The sequence below is a fragment of the Tupaia chinensis genome, unplaced genomic scaffold (assembly GCF_000334495.1).
Source record: "Tupaia chinensis unplaced genomic scaffold, TupChi_1.0 Scaffold000076_1, whole genome shotgun sequence".
Lineage (NCBI taxonomy): Eukaryota > Metazoa > Chordata > Mammalia > Scandentia > Tupaiidae > Tupaia > Tupaia belangeri.
Genome location: NW_006159536.1, coordinates 3,612,715 through 3,640,010, shown reverse-complemented (window position 1 = coordinate 3,640,010; position 27,296 = coordinate 3,612,715). Strand labels below are relative to the sequence as shown.

General features: G+C 35.8%; 1 protein-coding gene across 1 annotated transcript in view; it reads left to right on the top strand.

Annotated features, from left to right (window-relative positions):
• The window catches only part of PARD3B (par-3 family cell polarity regulator beta), a 1,250,195-nt gene that overhangs the window by 652,371 nt on the left and 570,528 nt on the right, over positions 1-27,296 (top strand). The window contains exons 6-10 of the mRNA XM_006142461.3: positions 9,683-9,769; positions 16,026-16,151; positions 20,449-20,807; positions 23,165-23,304; positions 24,635-24,763. Coding sequence (XP_006142523.1) covers positions 9,683-9,769; positions 16,026-16,151; positions 20,449-20,807; positions 23,165-23,304; positions 24,635-24,763 — 841 coding nt within the window. The remainder of the gene's footprint in view (positions 1-9,682; positions 9,770-16,025; positions 16,152-20,448; positions 20,808-23,164; positions 23,305-24,634; positions 24,764-27,296) is intronic.

The following is a 27,296-nucleotide window of genomic DNA, read 5'->3' as shown; positions in this document are numbered from 1 at the left end:
TTTTTTTAGATTTTTGCCATAGGGTGCATGCATGCACTTGCCAGAGAGAGACAAAGAGAGGGAGAGAGAGACAGTGAAAGAGAAAGTTAGAAATCAACCTCTGGGAAGATAGTCACACCACAATCCCTTCTCCATTCTCTTCTTGGGATTTTGGGAATGCATGCACACCCCCCCAGCATGAATTTTAAGCCGCCCGGTCTGAGACTTGAACCATGTCAGCCATGTGGGAGTCCAGCACCTTAACCACTACACCACTGCTGGTCTGCCAGTACTTCTCTTGCATTGCACTAATTCCCAGTTTAGCCCTATGTACGCCTAAGTTCAATTACAGTTCTGCTGCTCACTAGTTCTATGAGTTTAGGCAAGTTACTCATCCCTCCTTGTCCTAGTTTCTGGTCTCTGAAATGGATATATTATTAAAACTTTCTTCAGAGGTTTGTGAAATGAATTGATAAAATATGTAAAACATTTTCACCAGGACTTGCATTGGAGTAAGATGTGTGCATATTTGCTGTTGTTATTGCTATTATTATGGTTTTCATTACCTTTATCATTATCATTTTTAGGTTGCTTTAAATATGGCATTGGAAAGTAATTTTATATTTAATACATGATTGGCTTCAGTGATAGAAGGCAATGTTGCTGAGGTTACTATTCATTCATTCAGTCTACGTATTTTCATGATGTCCAGTCAGTCACCAGTAGGAACCAAATAATTTGTATGAAATTAGCTTTAAAATAAGTGATCAGCTTTTTTTCACACTGTTTTACTGTGTGGATTTATCTTAAACTTACTATTTATAGTCATATGACCATAGTTAAACTTTATTTAGATTATTTCTTTGATTAATGAACTGCACAATATTAAAAATGTGGTACAGAAAATCTCCAGGGCACTGCTTTGTTTTACAAGTTTGATAAGATTATTTTCGGAGATAAGGATAATGAGTGCAATACTCTTATTCTAATTGTCTTTAATTCCATTTTTTTTTAAATGTTAGCTTTTTGAAAAGTTTGCTAATCTCTTGGATAAATGCTATATGGATAGCTATCAAAGAATGAACAACTATTTGATTTACACCTGCATGAACTAATTAGCTGAGCTCTCCCCAGGTATAGAGTACTTAGAAAAATAAAGTTTAAGACTTAGAAAATAGTATTTTTAAAATTTAAATGTCAGGGCATGAGGCCAGCAGATGATGTGGTAGTTGAGGTGCTAGACTAGAATATGGTCAACCATGGTTCAAGTCCTGAATCTTGTGGCTCGAAAATTATCCCAGGCATGTGTGCATGTGTGCCCAAAATCCCTAGAGAGAATAGAGGAGAAGGACTTGTGATGTGGACATCCCCCCAGAGGTGAGTTTTCATTTTCTCTCTCTCTCTCTCTAGCAAATGCATATGCCCTATGGCAAAAACCTTTAAAAAAAAAAAACTGCATGACTTTAAAAAATTCATAGAAGTGAAATTAAATTATGAGTCTATTTTTGTGAAAAAAAAACATGCAATTTTTTCATAAAATACATTTTTCATGTTTTTGACACATATACACATGAGTATATGTAACATTTTATTATCAAAGCAGTCTTTTTTTAATGAGTTTTATTTTAACCTTTAGTAGGTTAAGGAATTGAAATTCAGAGCAATTAAGTAACAGACAATTTTTTTTTCTTGTCTCAAGTCCATTGATTTAAACATTACCCGCTGTGTGTACCTTCCCTGACTGATTGGTGTTTTAGTCCATGCCACATAATCAGGGCTAGGGAACGTCATGAAGTGAGCACCAATATGGGAGAGGCACAGCTGAAAACAGTTTGAGGTCAAATCCAGAAAGTACAGTGAGTGTAAACTTACAGACTCTAGGGTGGGAGAGCAGTTAATTGCATGAAATACACAACTAACAGGGAAAAATTTACAGATTACAATTCTAGGAGAGGATGTTGGTTCTAGCTGGTATGAGATGATGTAAGCTGAGTTACATGTTCAATATATCATGTAAACTGAGTTGCATGTTCACTATTCTATTGGGGCAAGGAGGATCTGATATTCCAGAGCTTGGCCCCAGCATAAGACTATAAGCATATTTCTATGTAGGTATAGAAGCTAAGTAAATTATTGGCAGAGTTTGTCTCAAAATATCTTGAACCCATTCTAAGTCATTGCTCAAGCCTTTGTTACCTCTTAGCTAGATTTTTACAGCAATCTACTAACTCCTGTCTCAGATATCAATCTCTGTTCATTGTAATCAATCCCACGTATTACTGCTGGAAAAAATGTCCTAGACCTCAGCATTTATCAAACCATTCCTTAGTTCCAAACATTTGATTTGGGTAAAACCTGGGTTTGAACATTGGCCCTGCCTTTACTACCTATGTGATCTCAGACTAATAATATAACCTGTTTAAAATGAATTCTTTATTAGGAAAATATGTACCATGATCACATAGATTATGACATGATTAAATGAGATATATTACAGGAAACTGACAGCACAATGGTAAATGCAAGACTGGATAGACTAATTTCTACTGAGTTTTCATTAACATTATTCCATACATTATAGTTTATTGTAACTAATTATTGGTCACTGTCCTAAACAAGACTGGAAATCCTCCAAGGATTCCTGATACCTAATATAATACAGATCTTAGAATATAATAAGGACATATTTTTTGAGTGAATGCTTGGATATAACACATTTCATAAATTATAACTATTAACTGCTCACTGATAATTATTACAAACACCTTTATTTAAAGAAAACTAACATTCAAAGAGAGTTTTCCAGATAGTATTACAATATGCGTCTCTTAAGAGGCACCACTTAATTTATTTTGATCTTAAAGGACAATGAGGCATGAGGTTTCTCTTTTTTTTGTTAATTATACTTTTTGAAAACCTTATTATCATTTTTTAAGAGAATTTTTTTGCTGTAGGGTGTGTGTGCTCTCCAGAAAGACAGAGAAACAGACAGAAAGTGAGAAATCATCCCCCATGGGGCATGGTCATGTTGTAATCCCTTCTCCTCCTTGGATTCTGAGCACATACACACAAGTGCTCATTGTGGGTCTTAAGCTGCCAGGTACGAGACTCGAATAATGGTAGATTCGGCTCATTCCTAATTCTTATCTCATTTCTGACTCCATCTTATTACTCAATTCCTACTTCCCAAAATTAGTCTCCCATAAGCTTGCCTTTTTTCTTAGGTTTAAACCTGCTATCATGTTTTATCCTATCTTCTCCTTTACCTATGATATCCATTCATTTGGCAAATTATTTGCAGAATCATCTAAAAATATTTTGAACCTGTCCCATGTTTCTATATTCTATCCCTATAATCATTGCTTAAGCTTTCATGACCTTGTACCTAGATTACTGCATTAATTTACTAACTCCTGTTCCCAAAACCAATCTCTCCTTGTCTTTTTCTTTTCCAATCAACCCTACATATTATTGCACAAATATTTATAAACCACAGCACTTATTACACTGCTTCTTACTTCTAAAACCTTTAGTGACTTTGCTTTCTACAAAATTAGGCATGAATTTTGTAGCCTGGAATTTGACATACTATTGTGAGGTTTGGTCTCCAACTAATGGTTCAAATGACTCCTATACACATCATCTCCTCTTTCTCTCACTTCTTTTCTTCTTCACTTTTTCTTACTCCTTTTCCCTTTCTCTCTCTCTCCATCTTCACTTCTTCCTCCTCTTTTTCTTTTCCCTTCTCTTCCTTTTCTTCCTCCCTCCCTCACCCTTTCTGTCTCTGATGTGCATTCTCCCTCTCTTTAAAGCCTTCTGTGTGTCCACAAACTACCTGGTTGAGTATCGCAGTGCATAGACCTTCTCTCCTGCACATGCTCTCTTCATCCCCTCACTTCCCTTTTCTGATAGAAACTCTAGTAGCTCTTAATGGCCTATCTCAAATGCCACCTTCTTCAGGAAGTTTCCTGATCCCAGCTTCCCTTCCTGATCCTGTATCCTGTTTCTCTGAATGACAACAGAGGTGCCTCTGCTCTGAAATTGGCATGTCAAAGTAGTTAGTAACTCCTGCTCTGGAATGCAACAAATCCCAAACAGAGTCCTGATCCTACCTTGTATAAATGGTATAATGTTGAACAGATTATTAACCTCTCTAAGCATCAGTTTGCTTTTCTCTAAAATCAAAGTGATATATATTCACTTTATAGATTTGATATGCATATATGTCATGTCAAGAAGGCAATTGGTACACTCCTTCCTAAATAATAGCTTGCATTCACTGAGAATAAACTACTGTACTACTGCTACCATGATTATTCCATTGCTTTGTATTATTGTTATTACCTGTCTAACCCTCCCCTAAATGAAGAACTTCTCAAGATTAGTCTTTTTATTTTTTCCTTATTAAACTTCCCCCATTGAAATGACTCAAGTAATATTTGTTAAATTCAAGGAAATTAAGGGAATTTCATTGCCAACAACAACAAATTCATCTTTTTTTTAAAACTTGATACATTGATATCAACAAGACATTTTACCATCAAGTAGTGTCAGGGTCATCTGTAGACTCTCCTTGGAGGATTTCATCTGTAGTTTATCTCATACAATTACATAGGGCAGATCTGTGAGCCAGTTCCTGAAGGACATCAAATAAAACCATATTTTGTTTATTACAACCCTTTGTCTTCTCTTTCCATGTCATCAATCTCATCATGAAGAAAATGTGCTCCTTAATCCTATACTATTTTAGAATTTTTTTAAAAAGTCTTACAGGGCTCCCACAATGCTAGTGTTTAAGACAACTAGATACTATTTGGCTGGCCATACAGTTCAAATTCTGAACCCTGCATCTAGAAAAACATCACAGAAATCCAGATGGGATGGAAACATGGAAGAGATGGAATTGTGGCCAGTCCACGCCCCATTGGGGAGTACTTTCTCTTTCTTTTTATGCTGAGCACATGCATCCTCTGGCCAATAAAAAAAAAATTTTACTGAAGAAAAAAAAAAAAGATAAACTTAGTGTAGATTATTCCCTTAGTCAATAAGGTTAATTGTTCCCTCAGAAAGTTTTCCTAAACATACTAATAGCTAATAGTTATTGAGCCTCTTGTATATGTCAAATGTGGTATGTGTAATTCATATATATTATGTTTTCTGTTTATCTCATTAAAACCAACAGCCATATTAAGTGAATCCTTATTCTTAGTCTTTTTTATTATATACATGAGGAAAGTTAGTTTGTGGGGTCTTAGTTTAAATGAGTCACTCAAATACCTGACTCAAAGTTACCATCGAGATACACATTCTGTCTAATTACATGTGGTATTCATGATTTTCTTCTGGAATAAAGCATCTCCCTGACATAGTCCTGTCTTTCCCCTACTTCCACAAGTGGCCTAACACTGAGTAGAATAATCTTAATGTTAAAAATGCCCTCCATGTGCTTTCTGTGAAGAAATCACACCTAAAAACTCTTGACTCTTGAACTTGTGTTGTATTTTCTGCCTCAAGTTTTGAGATCCTCTTCTTTTTTTTTGGAGAGATTTTCACTGTAGGGCGCGTGCGCTCGCCAGACAGACAGAGAGAGACATAGAGACAGAAAGCGAGAAATCACCCCCCAGGGGGGATGGTCACGCCGCAATCCCTTCTCCTCCATTCTCCTCTCGGGATCTTGGGCACGCACGCACATGCGCCCGGCGTGAGTTTTAAGCCACCGGGTCCGGGACACGAACCGCGTGGGAGTCCAGCGACATAGCCATTACGCTAACTGCTGGTTCCCGAGATCCTCTTCTTAATGTGTTTCTCTAACACGGAAGCCAGTCATAATGACCATCTTGTTTAGTTAATTACTGATTCTATAACTTCATCCCCAGTTTTGTCTTAAAATCTCAGATTAGTAGCATTTGGTTCCAATGATTATTGGAATCAATTTCATCAAGTGGATCTTAGAGCATGAAGCTTGGCTAATATTCATTGACCCAATGCTTTTATAAAATAAAGTTTTTATAAAAGTAACTATTTTGATCTTAGTGAAATCTTCCACTTTTCTTCTTTGTGTAACTGAATTGCTTCCCCTTTACCCCGTAGTTCATTTCTGCTATCAGTCCCTTTTCTTTTCCAGTGATAGAATAACCGTTCTACATCTTTTTTTTAGTTTGCTATAGAACATGCCAGCTAGCCAGAGAGAGTGTCCTGATAGGGGATGGCCAGGCTGAAGTTCCTTCTCCTATACTCTCCCTCAGTATGTGGATATGCACATATATGTGCTTGGCATGTCTTTCGACTCACCAGGTCTGGGACTCAAACCATGTGGTCAGCCATGTGGGATCCAGTCTCCTTAACCAATATGCCACTGGCTTGTCTCATTTTCTACATTTTCCATTCTCAGTTCACCTTCCAGTTTATCTTCTGGCTACTGAACTATCTTCTAAAACATAAATAAGCATGTCCATGCCCTGCTCACTCATTCTTAAACTGTACTTTGCAGTTTGTGTAAACAAATAGCATTAATAACCTGTTTTCACATCTTTGTAAATTCTCACTTTATGAAATAAGTACCCACATGATTGTGTTGTCCTACTTGCTTAGTTTATATTCCATGAAGTGTATGTATACAGAGATCTCAGAATTCCATTAAGTATTCATAATACTGAGGGGATTTTTCCTTTTAAAATAAATAAAACGATGGGCATTTGTCATTGGGACATACTTCTTCTATTTCTTTTTTTTTTTTTTAATTGCCAGAAAGAGACAAAGAAATAGGGAGGGAGAAAGCCCTCCCCCTCCCCCGACCCCAGTGAAGTCTGGTAATCTACAATCCTTTCTCCTCCATTTCTCTGTCCATTTGGGCTTTAGGGCACTTCTGTACACACACACACACAGCTTGTTTTCCTTTTCTGCTTTATTTATTTATTTTTTTAGAGAGATAGAGAGCCTTTTGCTATAGGACACATGTGCTCTCCACAGAGACAGACAACAACTGAGAAATTACCCCCCCTCCAGGGGGGATGGCCATGCTACAATCCCTTCTCCTCCCTTCTCCTCCTCACACAGGCATGAGTTTTAAGACTCCAGGTTCACGGCTCCAACTGTGGTCGACTATGTGGGAGTCCAGTGACATAACCATCACACCATCTGCTGGTCCCTCCCAGGATATATTTCAAACTATCAGTATATATAGGATTCAAACTATATTGCCAATGTGGGATGCAGCTCCCTTAATCACTAAGCTACAGGGCCAGCCCAAGGCATCTCTTTCCAAATGCTTTTCTTTATATCTTGAAACATATAATAAATACCGTTGTAGGAGAACATAGTAAGAGATGGTCTATGTATAACGTGAAATGCTTGCCTTTATTACATAGATCTAATTTTCTAGAAGTGCTTATATATTAGTCAAAGACTAGTCTTTTCTGCTTTTTTTTTCTTGGAATAGTAATGTATTTGTGAAAATAACTTAACAATTGCCAAACAGAGTTCCAGGCAAAGAATTTTAATTATTATTTATAATGCTAGGATTAAAGTTTACTCTGAAATGCATTTTTTTTTCATCTGTTACCAGCAGGTTTGTGCAGACATCAGGGAAAAAGAAAGAGAGACAGTGAGGAGAGTGACCAATCTGAGCAAACATTGTTACCTTTAGACACATGCAAAAAGAGCGAGTCCCAACATGACCCAGAGAAAAAGCAGCGACATAGCCATTACGCTAACTGCTGGTTCCCGAATCCATTATGTTTTAAAGGAGAGATTCCAAGTAGAGGTAAAGAAGTATTTGTAAAATAGAAAAAAAATGGAAATCCATAAAGCCATTCTAAAAATTCTTGAGCTGAAATCTTCAAGTCTTCACTAGACTAAACACATTCCAAAAGCCTCTATATATTACATATGAGCGCTATTTATCAGCATATAGATACTTAAAACCTTTATTAGGAAATACTTCTGTTATTCTTTCAGTACAAAACCTTAAAAGTACATAATAAAGGTAAAGATAATGTTTCAGTGGTTAAACAGATTTTAGTCTCTGTTTTAAAAGTCTTTAAAAGAGTATTATAAACTTAGAATGTAAATACTTTGAGTTTAGTCTTTCTCAAATGCCTAAAAATACCCTATAAATATGTTATTAGATAAAGACGATTGTTTTTTGGTCCATTAAAAGCCATTAACTTTCTCTGCCCACAAAGCATTTTGTATTCAGGACTAATAACTCATACCTTTATATGACAGTTCATATACATACGTTCATATAAATGTGCACATCCTAACACACAGAGAAGAATCCTTGCATCCTATATTATCACTCTTAGATTTGTTTTGATTTAACTTTTATTCCAGGTATCTGATAAAATCTGCTTGACTGAACAAATTTTACATATCTTGGCAATATCTGAGCAAAACTCATTTGAAATTTATTGTCAGATCTGAAATTCTCTCATATTCTACATAAATGCTGGAAACTGACATGCTTTTTTTTCTTTGCAGTTCTTAATGGTAATAGGCTTGCAAAGAAAACACATTAAAAATAATCCTAATACACTGATGAGAATATACTTAATGTATTTATTTTCGATTGCTGATAATTTAGTGAATACTTCATGCAGGGTAAATTCATCAGGCATTTTGCTTTCTTAATGTTGTACTCAACTTTCCAGCAAGGAGCCAAAATTTCACCATTTTCAATTTGGAGCAGAAGAGCATTTGTAGCAGCTGTAACTCTTAATTTGACATCTAGTTTCAGGTCATTTTCATGTAAATAGGAAACAATGCAACCCGCTTACAATTTCCATAACAGAAATGTTTGCTTCAACTTTATCATTTTCCTCTGGCAATTTTATTTCTCTCTCTGGGATTAAAGAAGCCAATAATTGTTCACGGTTATTATTTTTCATCTTTATGAAAACTTGTTAGTTCTACTTTTTATTACTCAGTGCCTTCTATATTTCAGTCTTACACACTATCCATTAATGTTCCTAGCTCATCTTTTCCTTAATCTGGGGTAGGTTAGGAAGGTCAGCCTTTCTATTTCTTTCTATAATACATTTTCTCTAGACTTTGCAACCTTTTTTGCTACCGTTAAGAAGAAATAGGAGGTGAAAATTTGGAATTATTCCATTGAAAACAACTGATGCCTTATTGAAAAGCAAGTTTAAGTTTTGACTTACATTGCTTTGAACGTGCCCGTATACATTACCAACTATGGCTTCACAGTCATTATAAAATGCAATTCTGTACATTTCTAATGAATAAGTATTTTATTTCATTTTTCCTCTGTTCCAGAAAAAAAGCCTACTTTATGCTGAAGCATAGATGTGCTTACTTCTGTGTATTTTCTGATCTGCTCAGTAATTTTCAAGTATGTCTCAATGGAGAAAATTTTCATTTTTGTGTACTTTTAAAATATGTTGATTTATGTAGATTAAGTTAAGTAGGAAGTTATTTTTGTAGGTAGTCATTTCCATTTGTTCCTCTTCTGGTAGAAAAAAATAAGAAATCAGATAGTCTTTTAAACATTTTATTTTGTGGATCTTTTGAACCGGCAAATCATGTACTCCTTTGATTTCATCTCTGCTGTTGAAGTAGCACTAGTTGGTATAGTCCTGAAGTGTGTGTATGTTTTAAATGTGCCTCATCCGGTTTTTAGCAGAGACTCACCTATGTTCATGTTTGTTTGTTTGTTTGTTTGTTTGTTTTTGCCCTGCCCCAGTGATATGACAAGAGCAGTGGAGATTTCTGGGGAAGGAGGCCCCTTAGGAATACATGTAGTGCCTTTCTATTCATCTCTAAGTGGAAGGTAAGATGTTTTCTTATTGCAAAAGCTCTCGCTAATGAAAACCCTGACTGGAACTCATTTTCCCAAATATTTTTCAGAGGCGGATTGAATGTGAACTCTATTATTCAGATGGACTTCTGCAGATACACTTTTTTTTGCTGACCACTTATGTGTTAAAAAACAAAATGAAATAATTTGTTCTAGTATATAATGAAAAAGAAAAAAATCAATCATATTTCTCCATATATAATTAATTCTGAAGTACTTTCCTGAAGTATCTTTGTCAGTGACACAGAGTACTTGGGAAATATTTTAACATATTGTTAGGCAAATGTCTCAGCTGAATTTTATGATATTCAGAATTCACTTTAATAAGTTAACATAATAAGTATAAGTTTATATTTCATGGGTTTTTTAGGTATATAAAATTTGGAATGATAAATAGCCTAACATTTGAAGTAGTTACAGTAGAAGTTGTATATGTAAAATGATTTTAGCTATAAAAGCAAAATGTCATCATACTGTTTATTTTTTTCTAACATAAAATGTAATTAATTCAAAATAATTTACTGCATTCTTTTGTGTTTTAAATATATTAAGTACTAAATCCACCCTGGTAAATGGTAATTTAGATTGTGTCAGCATTTCTTTGAAATTCACATCCATTTAACTGAATGTAAATTCTTGGTGGAAATTAAAGTGTGTGTCTCAGAGTAACTATTAGCAGTAATATAACAATGTTACAAAACTAGTTTTGGATAATGTGTCACTTTTCAATAAGATGATTGCCTTTGGCATTAGATTAATATTGATTTTAATTTATTTGAACATTAGATTGATATTGATATTAATTGATTTACTATATTTATTAACTTAATAAATTTAGTAAATTTTTGTCTTAAATACATCACTGACAAGGCAGAAATCTTTATTTTAGCCTAAGATACCAAAGAATGGTAAACTCCATTGGTTTTCCCTGAGGTCATACAAATTCTAGTTCTCCTGACTTGTCTTCACTCCCATGCTCTTTCTAGAACTAAAAATTTCCCAAAGGTTCAATAGCATTAATTTACTGGTCTGATTATTTATTCAGTTCAGTCTGCCATATCGCAAGAAGAACAGATTCGGTCATGATATTTTGGTTAGCATCAGATGCCGTAGGTAGCCATCTGCTACCCGTAATTGCAAAGTCATCACCTTGTTTTTTGCAAATAACATCTGAGGCCAAGCTCTTGCTGAAATGAATGTTCCCAAAAAAGAAATGAACCAAAAAGCTAGTGACTCTAAATGTCCTGTTTCCTGTATGTGTTAATAAGCATGTTTATAGGTGTTATGAGTGATGACACAGGGCAAACTGAGATGGTTTTTGATAGATGGGGTATTTACTCCGTTGTCATGAGAAATTCGAATGGCTTTTGGCAGAAATCTCCTGATAGAGCTCTATGAATTACCAGAGCATCTAAATGACCAGCCCTTTTAGTTTGATTAAGCTGGAGTAGAATATAAAATCTTCCCCATTTCCCCAAATGAGGGAATATACAATGAAACATACTTTACTTTAAATAATTCAGAAAAGAAGCTGGCCCTATAGACTAGAAATCATCATCCCTTGTTTCAAATGAAGAAAACACAGTACAATTGATTGTTTCCTCCCTTCTGCTTCTTGGTTCTGATTCCTGTAGCATAAGCCTTGCAAAGTGGTAAAAAGACTATTGGACTTGGATTCAGAACAATTGAATTTGAATCCCAGTGCTCTTATTTTTACAACCTGGGGCACTAAACTTGGCTCTTGTGCATTCCTACTCCACATCAAGGTTATGGGGATTAAATGATATTAAAAAAAATGAAAGCTCCTTAAAACACACATCCATGAGTGTATAAATTATTAATATCATGATTGTTTTGGTTAAAACCAAAACACCAGATTCAGAATTTTTTTTTTATTGTAAACTCATGGTCAACTGTTCAGAAACTTGGTGAAATAGCTCTATTGCTTTTTTTCTGCTATTTGCTAGTAATATAGAAAGGAAATTTAATTAAAAGGCATTAAAAATAATATGGAAGTGGAGACATGAGCCAATAAAAGTTAAGAAGTAATGAGTACAGGCTGAATCAGCACACTTAACTGAACCCATGTGTCTAGATGCAGCTAGTCAGCGAGCATGTCAGACAAGTGTCTGACTTCATAATGCCATATGGTTTCACTGTGCGAGCACAGGGGCTTAGTTAAGGTCATAGTGGTATACTTTGTTCTTAATTTCCTTTCACTTATTAGTTTGTGTCATTATTTTAAATTAGAGTTCACATCTAATTCTTTGCTAAGACTACTGTAATTGGCTTTGCCTCCAATACGTTTTCTTTTTCTTCTTTTAGAAAAATACTGCCACACCTGTTGTTCAATGAGAAGCCTAATGTTAGAACATACTAAGTGAAATATGGTGGCCGCTCTACCAGATAAAGTCTCAATGGATTCATTAGCTATATAGAACAGGGATGCTGAATACTGGTTGTGTTGAGGACCACTCACTTCCCCAGTAAAAAGCAAAATAAACATTAAAAAAAATTCTTGCCAGTAAAATACAACTTAATTTCATTCATAGTCAAAAAAAATATCACTGTGATACAGAGCACTATGAAAAGACTCAGAAAACAGTAGCTATGATTTTTTTTAAAAAAAAGGATAAAAAAAAAAAGACAGTCTTGCTGGGTCTTGCTCTTCCCACCTTAACCTCCCTAGTAGCTGGTATTACAAGCCACACCAAGCTCAGCCTTTTAGGTAGTACTGGAAATCCTACAGGGCCCTCCCAGATGGTATCAGTCTGCAAGCACGATATCTCAGCAGTGTGTGCCACTGAGGCTAGATCTCATATGATTTTTTTTTTATAATTAAAAGCATAAAAATAAAAAATTTTAAAGATAGCGTATTATACCTCAGTTTCATAGTGTGGATAGCTAAATACTAGGAAGGAGGAGGATAGATGAATGAAGAGTGACACAGAATGTGAAAAGAGGAGATATTTAGACTGTAATGCTAAGCTGATAGAGTTAAAACCATGTAATATGGTGGGAAGAACAGCCGGTGGATGGCAGTTGTGACAGCTGGGTCCCACATGGCCTGCTGCACTGTTTGAGTTCCCGACCTGGAGGCTTAGAAAACATGCTGGGCACGCGTGTGTACATGCCCCAAATTCCTAAAGAATAATGGAGGAGAGGGATTGAGGCATGACCATCCTCCCTGGGGAGGGATGTGAGGAGGGTGTGCTTTCTCTCTGTCTTTCTGTATCTCCCTCTCTCTCCCTGTTTCTGGTAAGCACACATATTCTCTAGCAAATTATCAAAACAAACAGATAAACAAAAAACAGGAAGAACCCAAGGAGATGTTGGTGCCTAAATTATTCTTAGAAGAGCAAGAGGCAGTTGTTACCCCTCTTATTCTATGGGGCTATGGATTTCAGTATCTTTTATCACTGCTCACTAATGCAAATTAACTGGTTAGTCTTGGCCTATAACTCCTTGACAGTGTTAATCTTTAAATCCTGCAAGTCCTGTTCCCAAATGAGACAACCACCACAGCCCACCAATTTGGGGCAAAGAGGATAATGACATATTGTTTTCTGAGTCTTCTCACAGTGGTCTGCATGAAATCAAACTGGAGAGAATCTATCCCTTCCATGGAATAAAAAAGGCAGGAGTGGTTCGTTGCCAGGGACCAACTAATAAAACCAGTCAGTTTTACATTTTACCAAAATTACCTCTGACACATGGGTTTTACAGTTGGGCTTATTCTGTCAATAAATTTTTCATGGAAAGTTAGGTTATTTAGATCAGTGAGGTTCACATAGCGTACTCCAGCTGTAATATGCCAGCTAAATTGCAACCCAGTGGCCTGAAAGAATTAATTCATCTCCCAAAATGTGAAATTAAATCCTAGGGAGTAACATTACATGACTGATGATGTACTGAATTAAATTAAAGGAAGACTTGAATGCTTGTTAAAAAAATATCACTTACATAAACTAGTTTATAACCACATGTGAGCCTCCTAATGGAGCATGTTATTGTGACTCCACCATAACAAAAATTCAAAATGTGAACTCTTGGAAGGCTGTTTAATTTAGGAAAAAACAATTTTTGATTTATTTATTATTTTTTTCTTAGCAAGTCAAGTAGTTCAATTTTTAATATTATGTTAGGAGATGAAGGTAGCACAGGATATGTTTGAATAATTTACTAACCTACTAGGATTAGGAAAAGGACAAGACTTCATCACACACTTGTGCCTGAAACTCTGAGCCTTCCTTGAAGTAGGTGGTATGCCTATTTGCTGTGGTCTTTCTTGCATTAGCCTACCATCTCCATTTAACATTTTTGTAAAGGAGACCTAAATATCACTGCACATGCCTTACCTATTGACGTCTTGAGATGACATGAGCTCATTAAGTGAACTGAGGTCCTGGAGGCAGAGGCTCCACTTCGTGGGTACTCCAAAGGACAATGGCTTTCTTTCTCTTACACTTTCATTATAGACTGCCATTTTTCCATGGCTGACCCCATTATCCATGCATAAAATGTGCTCATATTTTATTTAGATTTGAAATTTAATGCAAAGGGGCACATGCAGCTTCTGTTAAATAAAAATAGAGTGATAAAGCAGATAAACAATGGGCTAGGAAGGCGGAGATGGTTTCTCCACACCCAGAAGATTCCTCCTGGAAGACTTGGTATCTTTCTTACTTTGTAACACAGCTAGGACCTTGTCATTGCCACAGGAAGAAGGAAAATTTCTCAAATGGAAAGTGACTAAAATACATACAAGTTCCATTTTTTAAAAATGTTCAGTTTAATATTTGGTTTGTATATGTAACAGATACACACACACACACGCACACACACAATTCAATCTTTATTGTTGTAGATATCTTTCTTTTATTCCACTTTTCTCTCCCTCCTCCCCTCTTGATTATAAGCCACAACCACAAAGTGCCAGGACTACCAGGATATCAAGTACAGCTTCTTCCTAGATGAAATTTTATTACCTCTGAGCTTTTCTTTCACCTTGCTCTTTCCAAAGCCTTGCTTTTATCAAGTCACTGTTCTGGTCAGTAGTAGGGGGAGATGAGTGCTCTACACTCATTCCACCTAGTTAAGTTCTTTGGCGTTCAAGGTCCCTATATGAGGCACTGGTCTCCAGTGTTAGCTCTCCAACTCATCTATGAAGATTCTAGACTCATTGTTGTTTACAGTGTTTTAACTTCTATGCTCCCCAGTCATATTGAGAGCAATATGATTGGTTCAGGTCTTTAAGTCTTGTCTCATATTTCTCTGTCCTAAGCACATAAGAAACACCCAACATATATTTGATTCAGTGGCTCAAAAAAATGGGACTGAACTTCTTCTAAATTGAGTAATACTCTCTGAGCTTAAATGTTTGCTTACTTCTTCATTTTTTTCCTTTGGAGAAGGTTTTGCTATAGGGTACGTGCACTCGCCAGACAGAGAGCCAGAAAGTGAGAAATCACCTGCCAGTGGGGATGGCCACGCCACAATCCCTGCTCCTCTGTTCTCCTCTTGGGATCTTGGGTACGCACGCACACGCGCCCAGCGTGAGTTTTAAGCCACCGGGTCCGGGACGCGAACCACGGTCGACTACGTGGGAGTCCAGCGACATAGCCATTACGCTAACTGCTGGTGCCCTGCCCAGCGTGAGTTTTAAGCCACCGGGTCCGGGACGTGAACCGCAGTCCACTATGTGGGTGTCCAGCAACATAGTCATTACACTAACTGCTGGTCACAATGTTTGCTTACTTTTTAAAATGCAAATTATTGGAATAGGTGGTAAGACTATGAAAAGTTACAGTAAATACCCAATCCTCTCCCATTACTAAACATCAAGTAGCTGTGTTGACACTAACTTAGACTTATTTACTGTGATGTCCTTCTCCAAATCATGAGTCTTTGGGTCTTCTTCTACTCCACTAAGCAATCCATATACATCTTTTCTGAATTTACCGCAAGCATGAGAAATGAAATCACAGATTGATGTTCTTTGGGTTGGAATTTATGTATATTTATCCTGAAGGAATTTTTTTGCATTTAGTGAGTTTTATTTATTTATTTATTTCGGGGTAAGGATTTAAATAACAAACAGTTGCCTGAATATGAAGCATAATTCCTTTTGTAAATAGAAATCAATACTTATATATGAATAGTTGCAAGTAGGGAAATCATTAGCATATTATTATGCAGTAATTCTGTTTCAACTACATTTTTCATTTAGGATTCTAGGACTCTTTATTCGAGGCATTGAAGAAAACAGCAGGTCCAAGCGGGATGGATTATTTCATGAAAATGAATGTATTGTAAAAATCAACAATGTGGATCTTGTAGACAAAACCTTTGCTCAGTAAGCATTTTTTTCATTGTTTTATTTACTCTATTGATCCCTAGAATAGTTACAGTCATTTCCAAACTCATTATAATCAAAATTGTAGGCAGAATTTCTGGTCAGTTCCCTTTGAATGAACCCAGGACATCCATTTTCAATCCATCTTCTGTTTTAGCATCTCAAAGGTGGCCAGCACATGTCCCAGAAAGCTCTAAGAACGTTAAACTACAGAATATAGCACGTCTTCCAGCCTGGCTGTCTAGCTGGGGCATCAATGGATGGGTTTGTTTTTCTTAGGCTATGGGTCAGTTAGACTGGTATTTAATGGCTCCTTTCACAGACTGTTAGTCCAGCTTATTAATTAACTTACTCAATGTCAGCAGTCTTCTTTAAGCTAAACAAACAAACAAAAAATCTGTGGGAAATATCTGTAAGGACTAATTGAATACTAGAAATAAATAGAAAAAATTAAAATGCTTTCTTTGAAGAAATCATCTCTCTGTATGTGAAAATATTATGAGGATAGCTTCCTGTACTTAGATGTAGAGTATGTAGCCATCTGATGCATGTATTTTTTAAAAATGTTTTGGTGTCTCAATGCGATTCTGAAATCAGAATAAGTACTAACAGTCCTTATTAGTGATCACTGGACTCTCTCGTTTGCGAATAAAACAGCTAATAAGATGAGAGTACTTCAAAAATTTTGTAGAAAAATGGAATTAAAGTAGACGAGTTTATTTTGGTTCAAAAATTTTTCTAATCCATGCATAGTTTTTTTCATAATGTTTATGTTCCATGAACTTTTGAGGACTCCTTGTGACCCTACTCGTAATTCTTGGCACTTGTTGTCAATATTGTGTGTAGGTTTAGAAGGGAGTAAGTGATTATGAATAGAGGGGAAGTGGATACTGCCTTCTTAAATATGGAAAGAAGTGAAGTCTTAAGAGTCTTTTTTGTTAAAATAATGATAGGCAAAATTACAATTATTAACAATGGTAATATTTTTAGATTCCATTGTGCCTTTTGCAAAGATTTCATAGGTATCAAGGCAGGCATTATTTTCCCTATTTTATAGAGGTAGAAACATAATTCTTATAAAAATTCAGTGTGGAGTTAATATAGGGTAGAAAACAGTTCCAACTCAAGCAAAAAAAGACATAGGGGAACTGACTTGAGAAATTGGATGGCCTGTGTAAGAGACCTTGTCTCAGGTCTCCTCAAGCAATGTAGGGAATTAAGCACTTCAGTGAAAAATGGGAGATTAGAGATCAGTTAAAATGATTAATTGTTATTTGGGATGTCTGCTAGTAATAGAAACTTGAAATGATGGTAGTTTAAACAAGATTAGATTTTATTTTTCCTAAAGACAGCTAAGAATGGAGCTAGGTAGTTCAGTATCAGTCTGGTGACTCCACAGGCATTGGTGAATCAGGTACCTATCATCTTTCTGCTTTGCTAGCCTTTCTATATGGCTATTATCTTTAAGTTGTATCATAGCCACAAGAGAGCTGCCAGAGTTCCTTCCATCACTTCTGAGTTTCAAGAAATAAGAAAGAGAAACAAGAGAACAAAAACAGTGTTTGTCAATTCTACCCAAATTAATTTCCAAATATAATTCAATTCTGAACAAATTTTACCAGAGATATTCTTCAAAGAAATAGAGAAGAAAAAAAAAAAAAACATAAAATTTGTCCAAATCCCAGAAGACCCCTTATCAAAACAACAATAATGTGCAAAAAGGATAAAGTAGGAGACATCTCACTTCCTGACTTCAAAATAAATTACAAAGCTGTGGTAATCAGTAAGAGCGTGGCATTGGCACCAGAACAGGCATGTAGACCAATGAAACAGACTAGAGAACCCAGAAATAAACCTCCAAACGTAAGTCCAAATGATCCTTACAAAGAACACAAGGCAATCCAGTGGGGAAAAGAAGGTTTCTCCAGCAAATGGTGCTGAAAAAACTAGATATCATCCTGTAAAAAAATGAATATGAACCCCTATATCTCACCATTAACAAAAATCAATTCAAAAGGAATCAAAGATCTGAAAGTAAAACCTCAAACTACAAAACTACTGGTGCAAAACGCAAGGGAAACTCTTGAAGACATTGGAGTAGGCAAATATTTCTTAAATAAGACCCCTAAAGCATAGGCATTCATCCTCAAAATAGACAAGTGGGACTCCATCAGGTTATCAAGGTTCTGCACAACAAAGGAAACAATAATTAAAGTGAAGAGACAACCCTCAGAATGGAAGAAACTATGTGTAGACTATGGTTCAGATAAGGGTCTATTAACCAGAATAAAAAATAAAACAAAATAATGGTCAAATGAGTTGAACAGACAACTCTCCAATGCAGATATACAAGTGGTCAAAAAGCATTTGAAAAAATGGTCAACATCTCTTACCTAGGGAAATGTGAATTAAAACTACAACAAAATACCATTTAATCTCAGTCAGAATGGCTGTGATTAAAAAACAGAGAACTACAAGTGCTGGTGAGGCTGTGGTGAAAAGGAACCCTTCTACACTGTTGGTAGGAATGTATATTAGTACAGCTATTGTAGTGAAAAATGTGGAGGTTCCTCAAAAACCTACAGATAGAGCTATCACATGAACCAGTATTACCACTCCTAGGTATTTACCCAAAAGATAGGAAAACACTCAGCTGGAAAAACACTTATGCATCCATGTTTATTGAGCATTAATCACAATTGCTAACACATGGAATCAACCCAAATGCCTAGGAACAGATGACTGGATTGAAAAAATGTGACCCATATACACTATGGAATACTACTCAGCCATAAAAAAAGAAACCTTTACATTTGATACAAAGTGGATGAATAGAGAAAATTTAATATTAAGCAAAGCAAGGCATACTAAGAAAGACAGATATTGTATCTCCCCATAATATCAGGGAAGGCAAATGTAGATACCAGAGTCTGCATACAAGGGGGCACTCAGGAATAAGAAATAAAATTAACAGGCTCAAGAATGTAATCTGTTAATGAGGATGTATATGGTAATATATTTGACCTGATTGACATGCACTGCATGCATGCTGGATAAAACAATGTTGCATGCAATCTGTAACTCTGTACAGTAATCAAATGTAAATAAAATTACTCTTCTCCTTCCAATAAAAGTTTCTGCCTCCCAGCCTCTTTTAAAGAGCTTTCCTTTCATCCTTTCACTTTTTTTTTTTTTGTGAAAGAGTCTGAGAAAGGTAGTTGTTTTACCTAGTTACAGTACATATAAATGCATAAAGAAGGAGAGAAAAAGTAGCAGGAAATTTGAGGATGAATGCATAGAGTAGAACAGAACAGTGGAAAATAGAGCAACTCTATTATAGCATAATAGGAAGAGTGCATGTTAGAATGACAACCCACTGGGACCTTGAGACACAGTCAAAGCATCTACCAAATGTCTCTATGAGCAAACATGTCAAAATTGAACTTCTGTAATTCAACCAATTTTAGAAAACATCTGCACTTCAGAGCAAAGTCCTAAAGTAAAAAAGTGAGGTGCCTCCTACTTTATTCTTTTTGCACAGTATTGCTGTGGTGATATGAGACCTTTTATGATTTTAGACAACTTTTAATAATCTGATAAAAAAGATAAATTTTTCCATCTAAAATTAAAGTTTACTTTATATATTAACTTATATAGCCACTTCTGATTAGATTTTTTTATATTTATAAAGACATAAAATCTACAGGTCAATGTCCTAGTTGTTTATTCTCTGAACTTCAAATTTCTCATTTGCAAAATGAGAGCCAACACAGTTAAGAAGATTAAAGGTGGTGGTGGTGTTGTGGTCATACAGTAATGCAGTGGTATCACTTTTCCTCTTTGAGGAAATCCCACAAGGGAAGGTTTATGGTTCAAGGCCAGATACATCCCTAAATATGCCTAGCATGTATGTCGCTGATCCATGGCTAGCTGAGGCTAGGGGTGGGTCATGGCATTGGGACCCTGTTGGGGGTGATCTATTTTTGCTCTCCTCTCTCTCTCTGTACCTCTCTCAATTATGGAAGAAAGAAAGAAAGGAACAGTTAAAAAAAGAGAAGATTAAGTAAGATTTATTCATGACAATAGTGCAACGTATAGCCCAGTGTGAGTATACCTAGTGATCCAGTAGTAAGTGGTAACTTGTATTTAGTTAGCAGTCATGTTGGTAATAATACTGATAATGACTTCTGTGCTGATACTACCATGATGCTCCTGGTGGTCGCCATGCTGGAGTCATTTAGGAGATGGCACTCTATAACATGATAATGTTTTACATTTAACTTCACTCTCTTTTAAGGGCACAAGACGTCTTTCGTCAGGCGATGAAATCTCCAAGTGTATTCCTAAGTGTGCTTCCACCTCAAAATCGTGAACAGTATGAAAAATCAGTCATTGGACCTCTTAATATTTTTGGTAACAATGATGGCATTTTGAAAACAAAAGTACCACCACCTGTTCATGGAAAATCAGGACTAAAGACAATGAATCTCACAGGAACAAATAGTCCTGAAGCAGATGCATCTACTTCCCTGCAACAAAGCAAGAGCCCTCGAGTACCAAGGGCAGGAAGAAAGCCATCCTCTCCCTCACTCTCCCCACTCATGGGATTTGGGAGCAAGAAAAATGCAAAGAAAATTAAGATTGACCTAAAGAAAGGTAATTATTAAATTATGCTTAATAGCATTCTATTATTGTAACATGTAAAATTGGTTAAGAGAAATGCATTAAGGCTAATTTAGTTAATTCTCCCTTCATTTAATTGTAGCAAATAATAGATTTAAGTGTATACTTAGGTAACTTAAATTTTTAAAATTGTAGCATTTTCTTATCCTGTTCTTCTGGAGAATGTAGATTATTTGAAACAAGGTAATAATGAAGACATGTTGGGAGTGGATAGAATCATTGCAAACCTGATAGAAACAGAGCAATATTGTGCTACAACATAATACAAAATAGACACTCCAATTCAGTTGTCCTTGTTTTAAGCACAATTAGTGTTTTTTTAAAGCCTCCTTTAGGTCAAATCCAAAAAGCACATTATTTCTGGCTCTCTAACAGTTTTAGACCAGCAAAAAGTTTATTTCTTAGAAAGCACATTTGTAATGATTAATTTTACTAATTCAACATTGCAAACATATTTTCAAAGCATATTTAATTTCAAAAGCATGCATAACCATTCCTTTATCATTTTCAACTTTTCTATCCATTTTAAGCACAGATCAGTGAGACTAGATCATGTGTGTACATGCATATTTATGTAATATTATATATACACACACATAAGCATTCATGCGCTTCTGTGTTTTTGTTCATTTTGTAACCTCTGCTGATTTTCCCTCCCCCCATTATACCTATCTGACATCCCAGGTTTTTCAAGAAATTGAAAATAAATAAAAATCTTATAGATTCCTGTCTGAATTAATAGAAAGTTTAATGATCATAAGGTAGTTTTAGTATATCTGTTAACAAATTGTAAAAATAAATAACATGTATTTTAAATTAAGATATAGAGATAATTTCAGGAAGATTCTATGAACAAAATTTCATTCACCCATAAGAATTCTAGAGTGGGAAGAAAATGTATTGATTAGGAGGCATGAATATGCTCAAGTGCTTCAGCAATTAAGTTTTTTTTTTAATTTAAGTGCATGGGTTATGTCTTATACAAATGGTCTGGCTCTATGTAAGACACAGAGTTCAGTACTTTGCAGCTAGAAAGATGAAAAAGACACAAAGTAATTTTAAAAACCCATCAGAAACCCTTGAATGTACAAAACAAGAGGGTAGCATCACAGCTGGGCTTCTGGAGGATTAATCTGACAGCAAAAAGATACACTGAAGAAGAGACCGAATAACAAAGGATCAGCAAAAGGTCCATTGCATCTGTCTAAAAGTGAAATGCAATATGCATGCCTTGATAGATGACTGGTTATAGGAAGGAAGAAAGAGAGAGATTATGGTTATTGCTGAAGTTTTCAGCCAGGGTGACATGCATAATGAAGATGTCATTGCTAGAAACTAGAACTGTAAGTAGTGAGAATATTTGAAAAAACCAGGATCTGGATTGGAGAAGGAGATGCATGGTAAAATTTGAAATGTGCATTGAAATATTTCGGACGCTGACACTTGAAAGAGAGATAAGGGCCAAACAAGGAGATCAAAGTCTATTTCACAGAGAGATGATAGTCGGAACTGGGAGGGCCAAGGCAGGGAGTCTAGAGGAAAAATTGGTCTAGAAGAGATCCTTAGGGAATATCTGTGTTTATATGGGAGGACAATGGATAAAAATTAGAGAAAGTAACAGACAATTTAATCAAAGAGGTAGGAGAATAATGAGAAAATTGAGACATGAAAACCAATGGGAGTTTATTTCAAGAAAATGGTTGATGGGAAGTTTAAAGACTAGAGAAGAAGAATTACCAGATGTGGCCATGGGTAGGTAACTGGTAATGGAAGCTTCAAGAAGTAGTAAGATTGAAAAATCTGAGCATACCATTAGGGTGAAAATTAGACAGGAAGGGAGAAATTAGAGTAGTAAGAGGACAGGACAGGAGAAGCAAGTTTCTTGCTGATGGGACAGGGCAATGCAGGGTACACAAAATTGAGAAAATTAGAGGGATGAGCCCATGTTGACTAGCTGACTGAGAGACTGATAAAACTCCTGTCAGGTGGTCTTTTGTTTCTCATAAAAGTATGAAATCAGTTTACGGTTTACTGAGAAATCAGTCTCCCAGGCATATGGATAACAGGTGCATTTCTTCTAGAATCTGAATAAACGAAAAGTGTTCCACATCTGTATTGGGCTATAAGTTCACTTTCATACTATCATGGCCTGTCAGGAACTATAATATGTATTTGAAACTAAAATAACTGAAGCATATTTTGAATCTCTGGAATGTAAATATTTTACTTATTCTACATTAGTCTAAATTAGGTATGTTTCATTTGTATGGTTGACTGGAATATTATTAATGCTTAAGGTGACAGTGTCTTTTCCTGGTCTTATCCACTAGGCCCTGAAGGACTGGGTTTTACTGTGGTCACCAGAGACTCTTCCATACACGGTCCTGGTCCCATTTTTGTAAAAAACATTTTACCGAAGGGAGCAGCAATAAAAGATGGCCGCCTACAGTCTGGGGACAGAATTTTAGAGGTAAGAATTGGAATTTCTATCTTCAGCGGGCCTAGGTATTGGTACAGCTACATCCACATGAAAAAGGTCCTGAGTTAATGTCCTGGGACCTTCCTGAGCAGGCTGGGTACAAACACGCCCATGATTTAGGTCAACTGAACCTGGTAGATCATGAGATGGGGACCCTGTTGGGGTGCTTGTCCTCTGTCTACCTCTCTGATGGAAGAAATTAACAACCTTAAAATCTTCAACAAAAGAATTCTTGACATTTAAATAAATCTATGTATTTATATGTTAATATTTATGTTTTGAACATAACATATATTGAAAATTAATACTTGTAGATAAAATAAGGACTTTAATTATAGAACTTGTTGTTATGTAAGTACCCAAGATGCTTAGTAATACAGGACCAAATAATAATGAGAACCTTTCCCTATCATCTCTTTCTTACTTTCACCTCTTTGAGAACCTGGGAAATCTGGGTTGAATCCATGAATTGATTGGATATTCACTTAGGGATAAGAATTTAAAAGTTACATCCAAAGTCTTATACCAGTTCCCTTAAACTTTTATGAGTATAGACCAGTTGCTGAGGTTAATCTATGACTTGTCCAGATCTGTAGTACCCAAGACAAGCTAACAATGGAAACAACTGTAAGAAATTTTACACAGAGAAGTATTTGGACAACCCAAAGAGGGAAGATGTTTCTTTTTGCCCATTTTGTTTGTTTGTGTGTTTGTTTGACAGGATCATCTTCTTGGTAATTATATATTACCAGTTTACCTTTCAAGAAATTATCGTCACTGAAACTGGGTACTTTTGCTTAATTCTCTTGTGGCATGAAAGAAACACTCTAGTGTTTGATGTAGTTTTATATCATGAAAGAGCATGTACCAGATGACTGATGTAGCTCCAAATCAGGATCTCTAATAATCTGTGATAATCTGATGGCTGTAGATTTCTGAACATGGAGAAAATGGTACAATTATACCAAAAGACTCATATTTCCAGAGGAATTAGGAAGCACTTGAAATCCGCTTCCCAACTATTTTGAGGGACCATTCTCTAATATCTGTCAGTTTGATTATCCTTTTATAACAATGTGATATCTTGGGAAAAATTGTCACTACTAATGACTGGCCAAATTTATCCAATATCTTAATAATGATGACTGGTGTATTATCAGAAACATGGTTGGTTTTCACCCCAGTGTTTAGTTTTCATCTGTTCAGAGTTTCCTTGATCATGGGAGACCATTTGCTGCTTCCTTTAAAAAAAAAAAAATCTATCCATAGGAGAAGGAAATAGCAAGCGCTGTAACTGGCTGTTTGTGATTGTGCTCCATAGGTAAATGGCAGAGATGTCACTGGAAGAACCCAGGAAGAGCTGGTGGCCATGCTACGGAGCACCAAGCAAGGGGAGACAGCATCACTAGTCATTGCCCGCCAAGAAGGAAGTTTTCTGCCCAGAGAGCTGGTAATGTTCAGATCTCAGTCTCACTAAATTTTCAGTGCAGAGTTTAACACATTCAGTGAATTCATAATAGCTGAGAAATGAGTTCTAAATCACAGGCTTTATTTTTAACAAATATTGAATCACATTACATCATTTGAGATCTCAAATTTTTAGGGCATTTATGAGTTGGATATTTGCAAACAGTGCTCTTGGAGGACAAAAATCCAAGTCTCCTTTAACAATGACAACTATTCAACAATATTCAGTGAATTCAGTAGACTTTACATTGAGCATGTGTGATGTACTGGGCCCTATGCAAAAGAGTCAGCAAAACAGTTCGTAGGCCTACCTTAATGAAGTGTACAGTGTAAAAGGAAATAAAAATATTGCCAAGTATTCAAAATTGTCATAAAGTATGTAAGGCGGAAGTGTAGGCTGCCCCAGTAACATAGAATAAGAAAACTTATTCTTGAGGGGTAGGAAAGGTATTTTAAGGATGATTTAAGAAGTCTTATTGAATATGGATACCCTTTGATCTGTTAACTGTACTTCTATAATATGTCCTAATGGATGATCAAAGATGTAGAAAAAGATTTAGGTACATTAATTTCTTTTTTCTAAAGTCCTATCTGTTGTTGTGACATTAGGTTCTGCACAATCATACGTATTGGTTAGATAAACAGTATAACTCTCTAGTGAAATATAATAAGCACTTAAAATGGCCTCTGCAAAGAACTGATAATAAAATGAGTAAAAACTCATTGTATATAGGACCAGCAGTTAGCGTAATGGCTATGTTGCTGTACTCCCATATAGTCGACTGCGGTTCACGTCCTGGACCCAGTGGCTTAAAAACTCACACTGGGCGCATGTGCGTGTGTGCCCAAGATCCCAAGAGGAGAATGGAGGAGAAGGGATTGCGGCGTGACCATCCCCCCTGGGGGTGATTTCTTGGTTTCTGTCTCTACGTCTCTCTCTGTCTGTCTGGCAAGTGCACGAGCCCTATAGCGAAAACCTCTCAACAACAACAAAAAAAAAACTCATTGTATAATGTTAAATTAAAAAGTTATATAAAATTATATATGCAGTATAATCACATTACATTTAAAAAACAGAAAAAAATGAACTGCAAGAAGATGCACCTAGAATGTTTAAGGTTATGAAAGATTTTTATTGTTTTTTAAAAATAATGCAAACATTTATTTTATTGAAGTACTATGCTTCTAAAAAAGCTATAGAAAATTTAAAACAGTGTTTATGGCAAGAACAAAAGAAAATAAATATTTTAAACAGCATTTTAATTACTCCTTTTATTTATTTCCTTTGACTCTGTCTGAGAAAGTCACATATAGGTAATATGACAGGTTCCCAGAATTAAGTCATCGGAACAGTGAAGGTTAGTTGAGAGAACAGAGTATATTTTTCTTGATGAAAATTAAGTTTAAGAGACATGATAATTGCTATAAAATATATAAAGAATTATTGTATGGATTGGATATGAACTTAATCTGTTTCTTCAGTTTCTATCCATTCATCTACTTACACATCAGTTCAACAATTTACTGAGTAATTTCTGTGTACAACATTGAGGTTTTGGGGATGTGAAAATAATCAAGACATTTCCTGCCCTCATTGAGCTTGTACCAAATCAAATGACTGGAAGTGAGGGGGACAGGGAGGCAGCAGGTGGAGTGGTAATTAAGAGTGCTGGACTCCCACTTGGCCAACTGTGGTTTGAGTCCCAGACTCAGTGGCTCTCTCTCTCTCTCTCTCTCTCTCTCTCTCTCTCTCTCTCTCTGTGTATGTGTGTGTGTGTGTGTATGTGTCCTTCTCTAGTCAAATTAAAAATAAATAAAATAAATAAAGTTCAAGAGAATAATTCTTTTAAAAAAATGTGAGGTGGACAGGTATAATGTTATAAGAACTTCCTAACTTTTGGATCTCTCCAAGAAGGAAATATGTGATTTGGAATATTCAAAGACAACATGCTTCACCATCTGTCAAAATGCACTAGGGTAAAAGTCCTCCTATTGAAAATTGATATGGTACTAGATGATCTGTAAGACTCTTCTCTGTACTCTGATTCTACTATTTTGTTACATGTATTTAAACTCCTATTTGAAAACACAACCTTACTGAATCATCTCTTAACATGTTAATGCTACTTAGTACTGACCAAAAGATTCCTTTCTCTCAAATTTCTTAGGCATGGAATTTCCTTTCTATCCTTCCTTCTCTTTCTCATCATCTTATTCATTTTTTCTCCTTGTCTTATATGTTCTGAGAAGATCTGTAGTAAAATGGGAAAAGAAAGAAGAATGAGTGGCATAAGCTAGAAAGGTATACTTACTCTCCACCTTTTTTCTTCTACTAGATTGCTGCATACCCAGCTATTTTGGGAGACAGAATCTTGAACTTCTGTTTCATCTTCTCAACAAAGCTTCTTACTCTTCCTAAAGAGAAATGCTACAAAAGCTTGGAGTCTAGATTCTTTTCCCCCTTTAAAATACAGATAGATGCGTCTTTCAATTCTTTGCTTATTGAAAGACCTTTG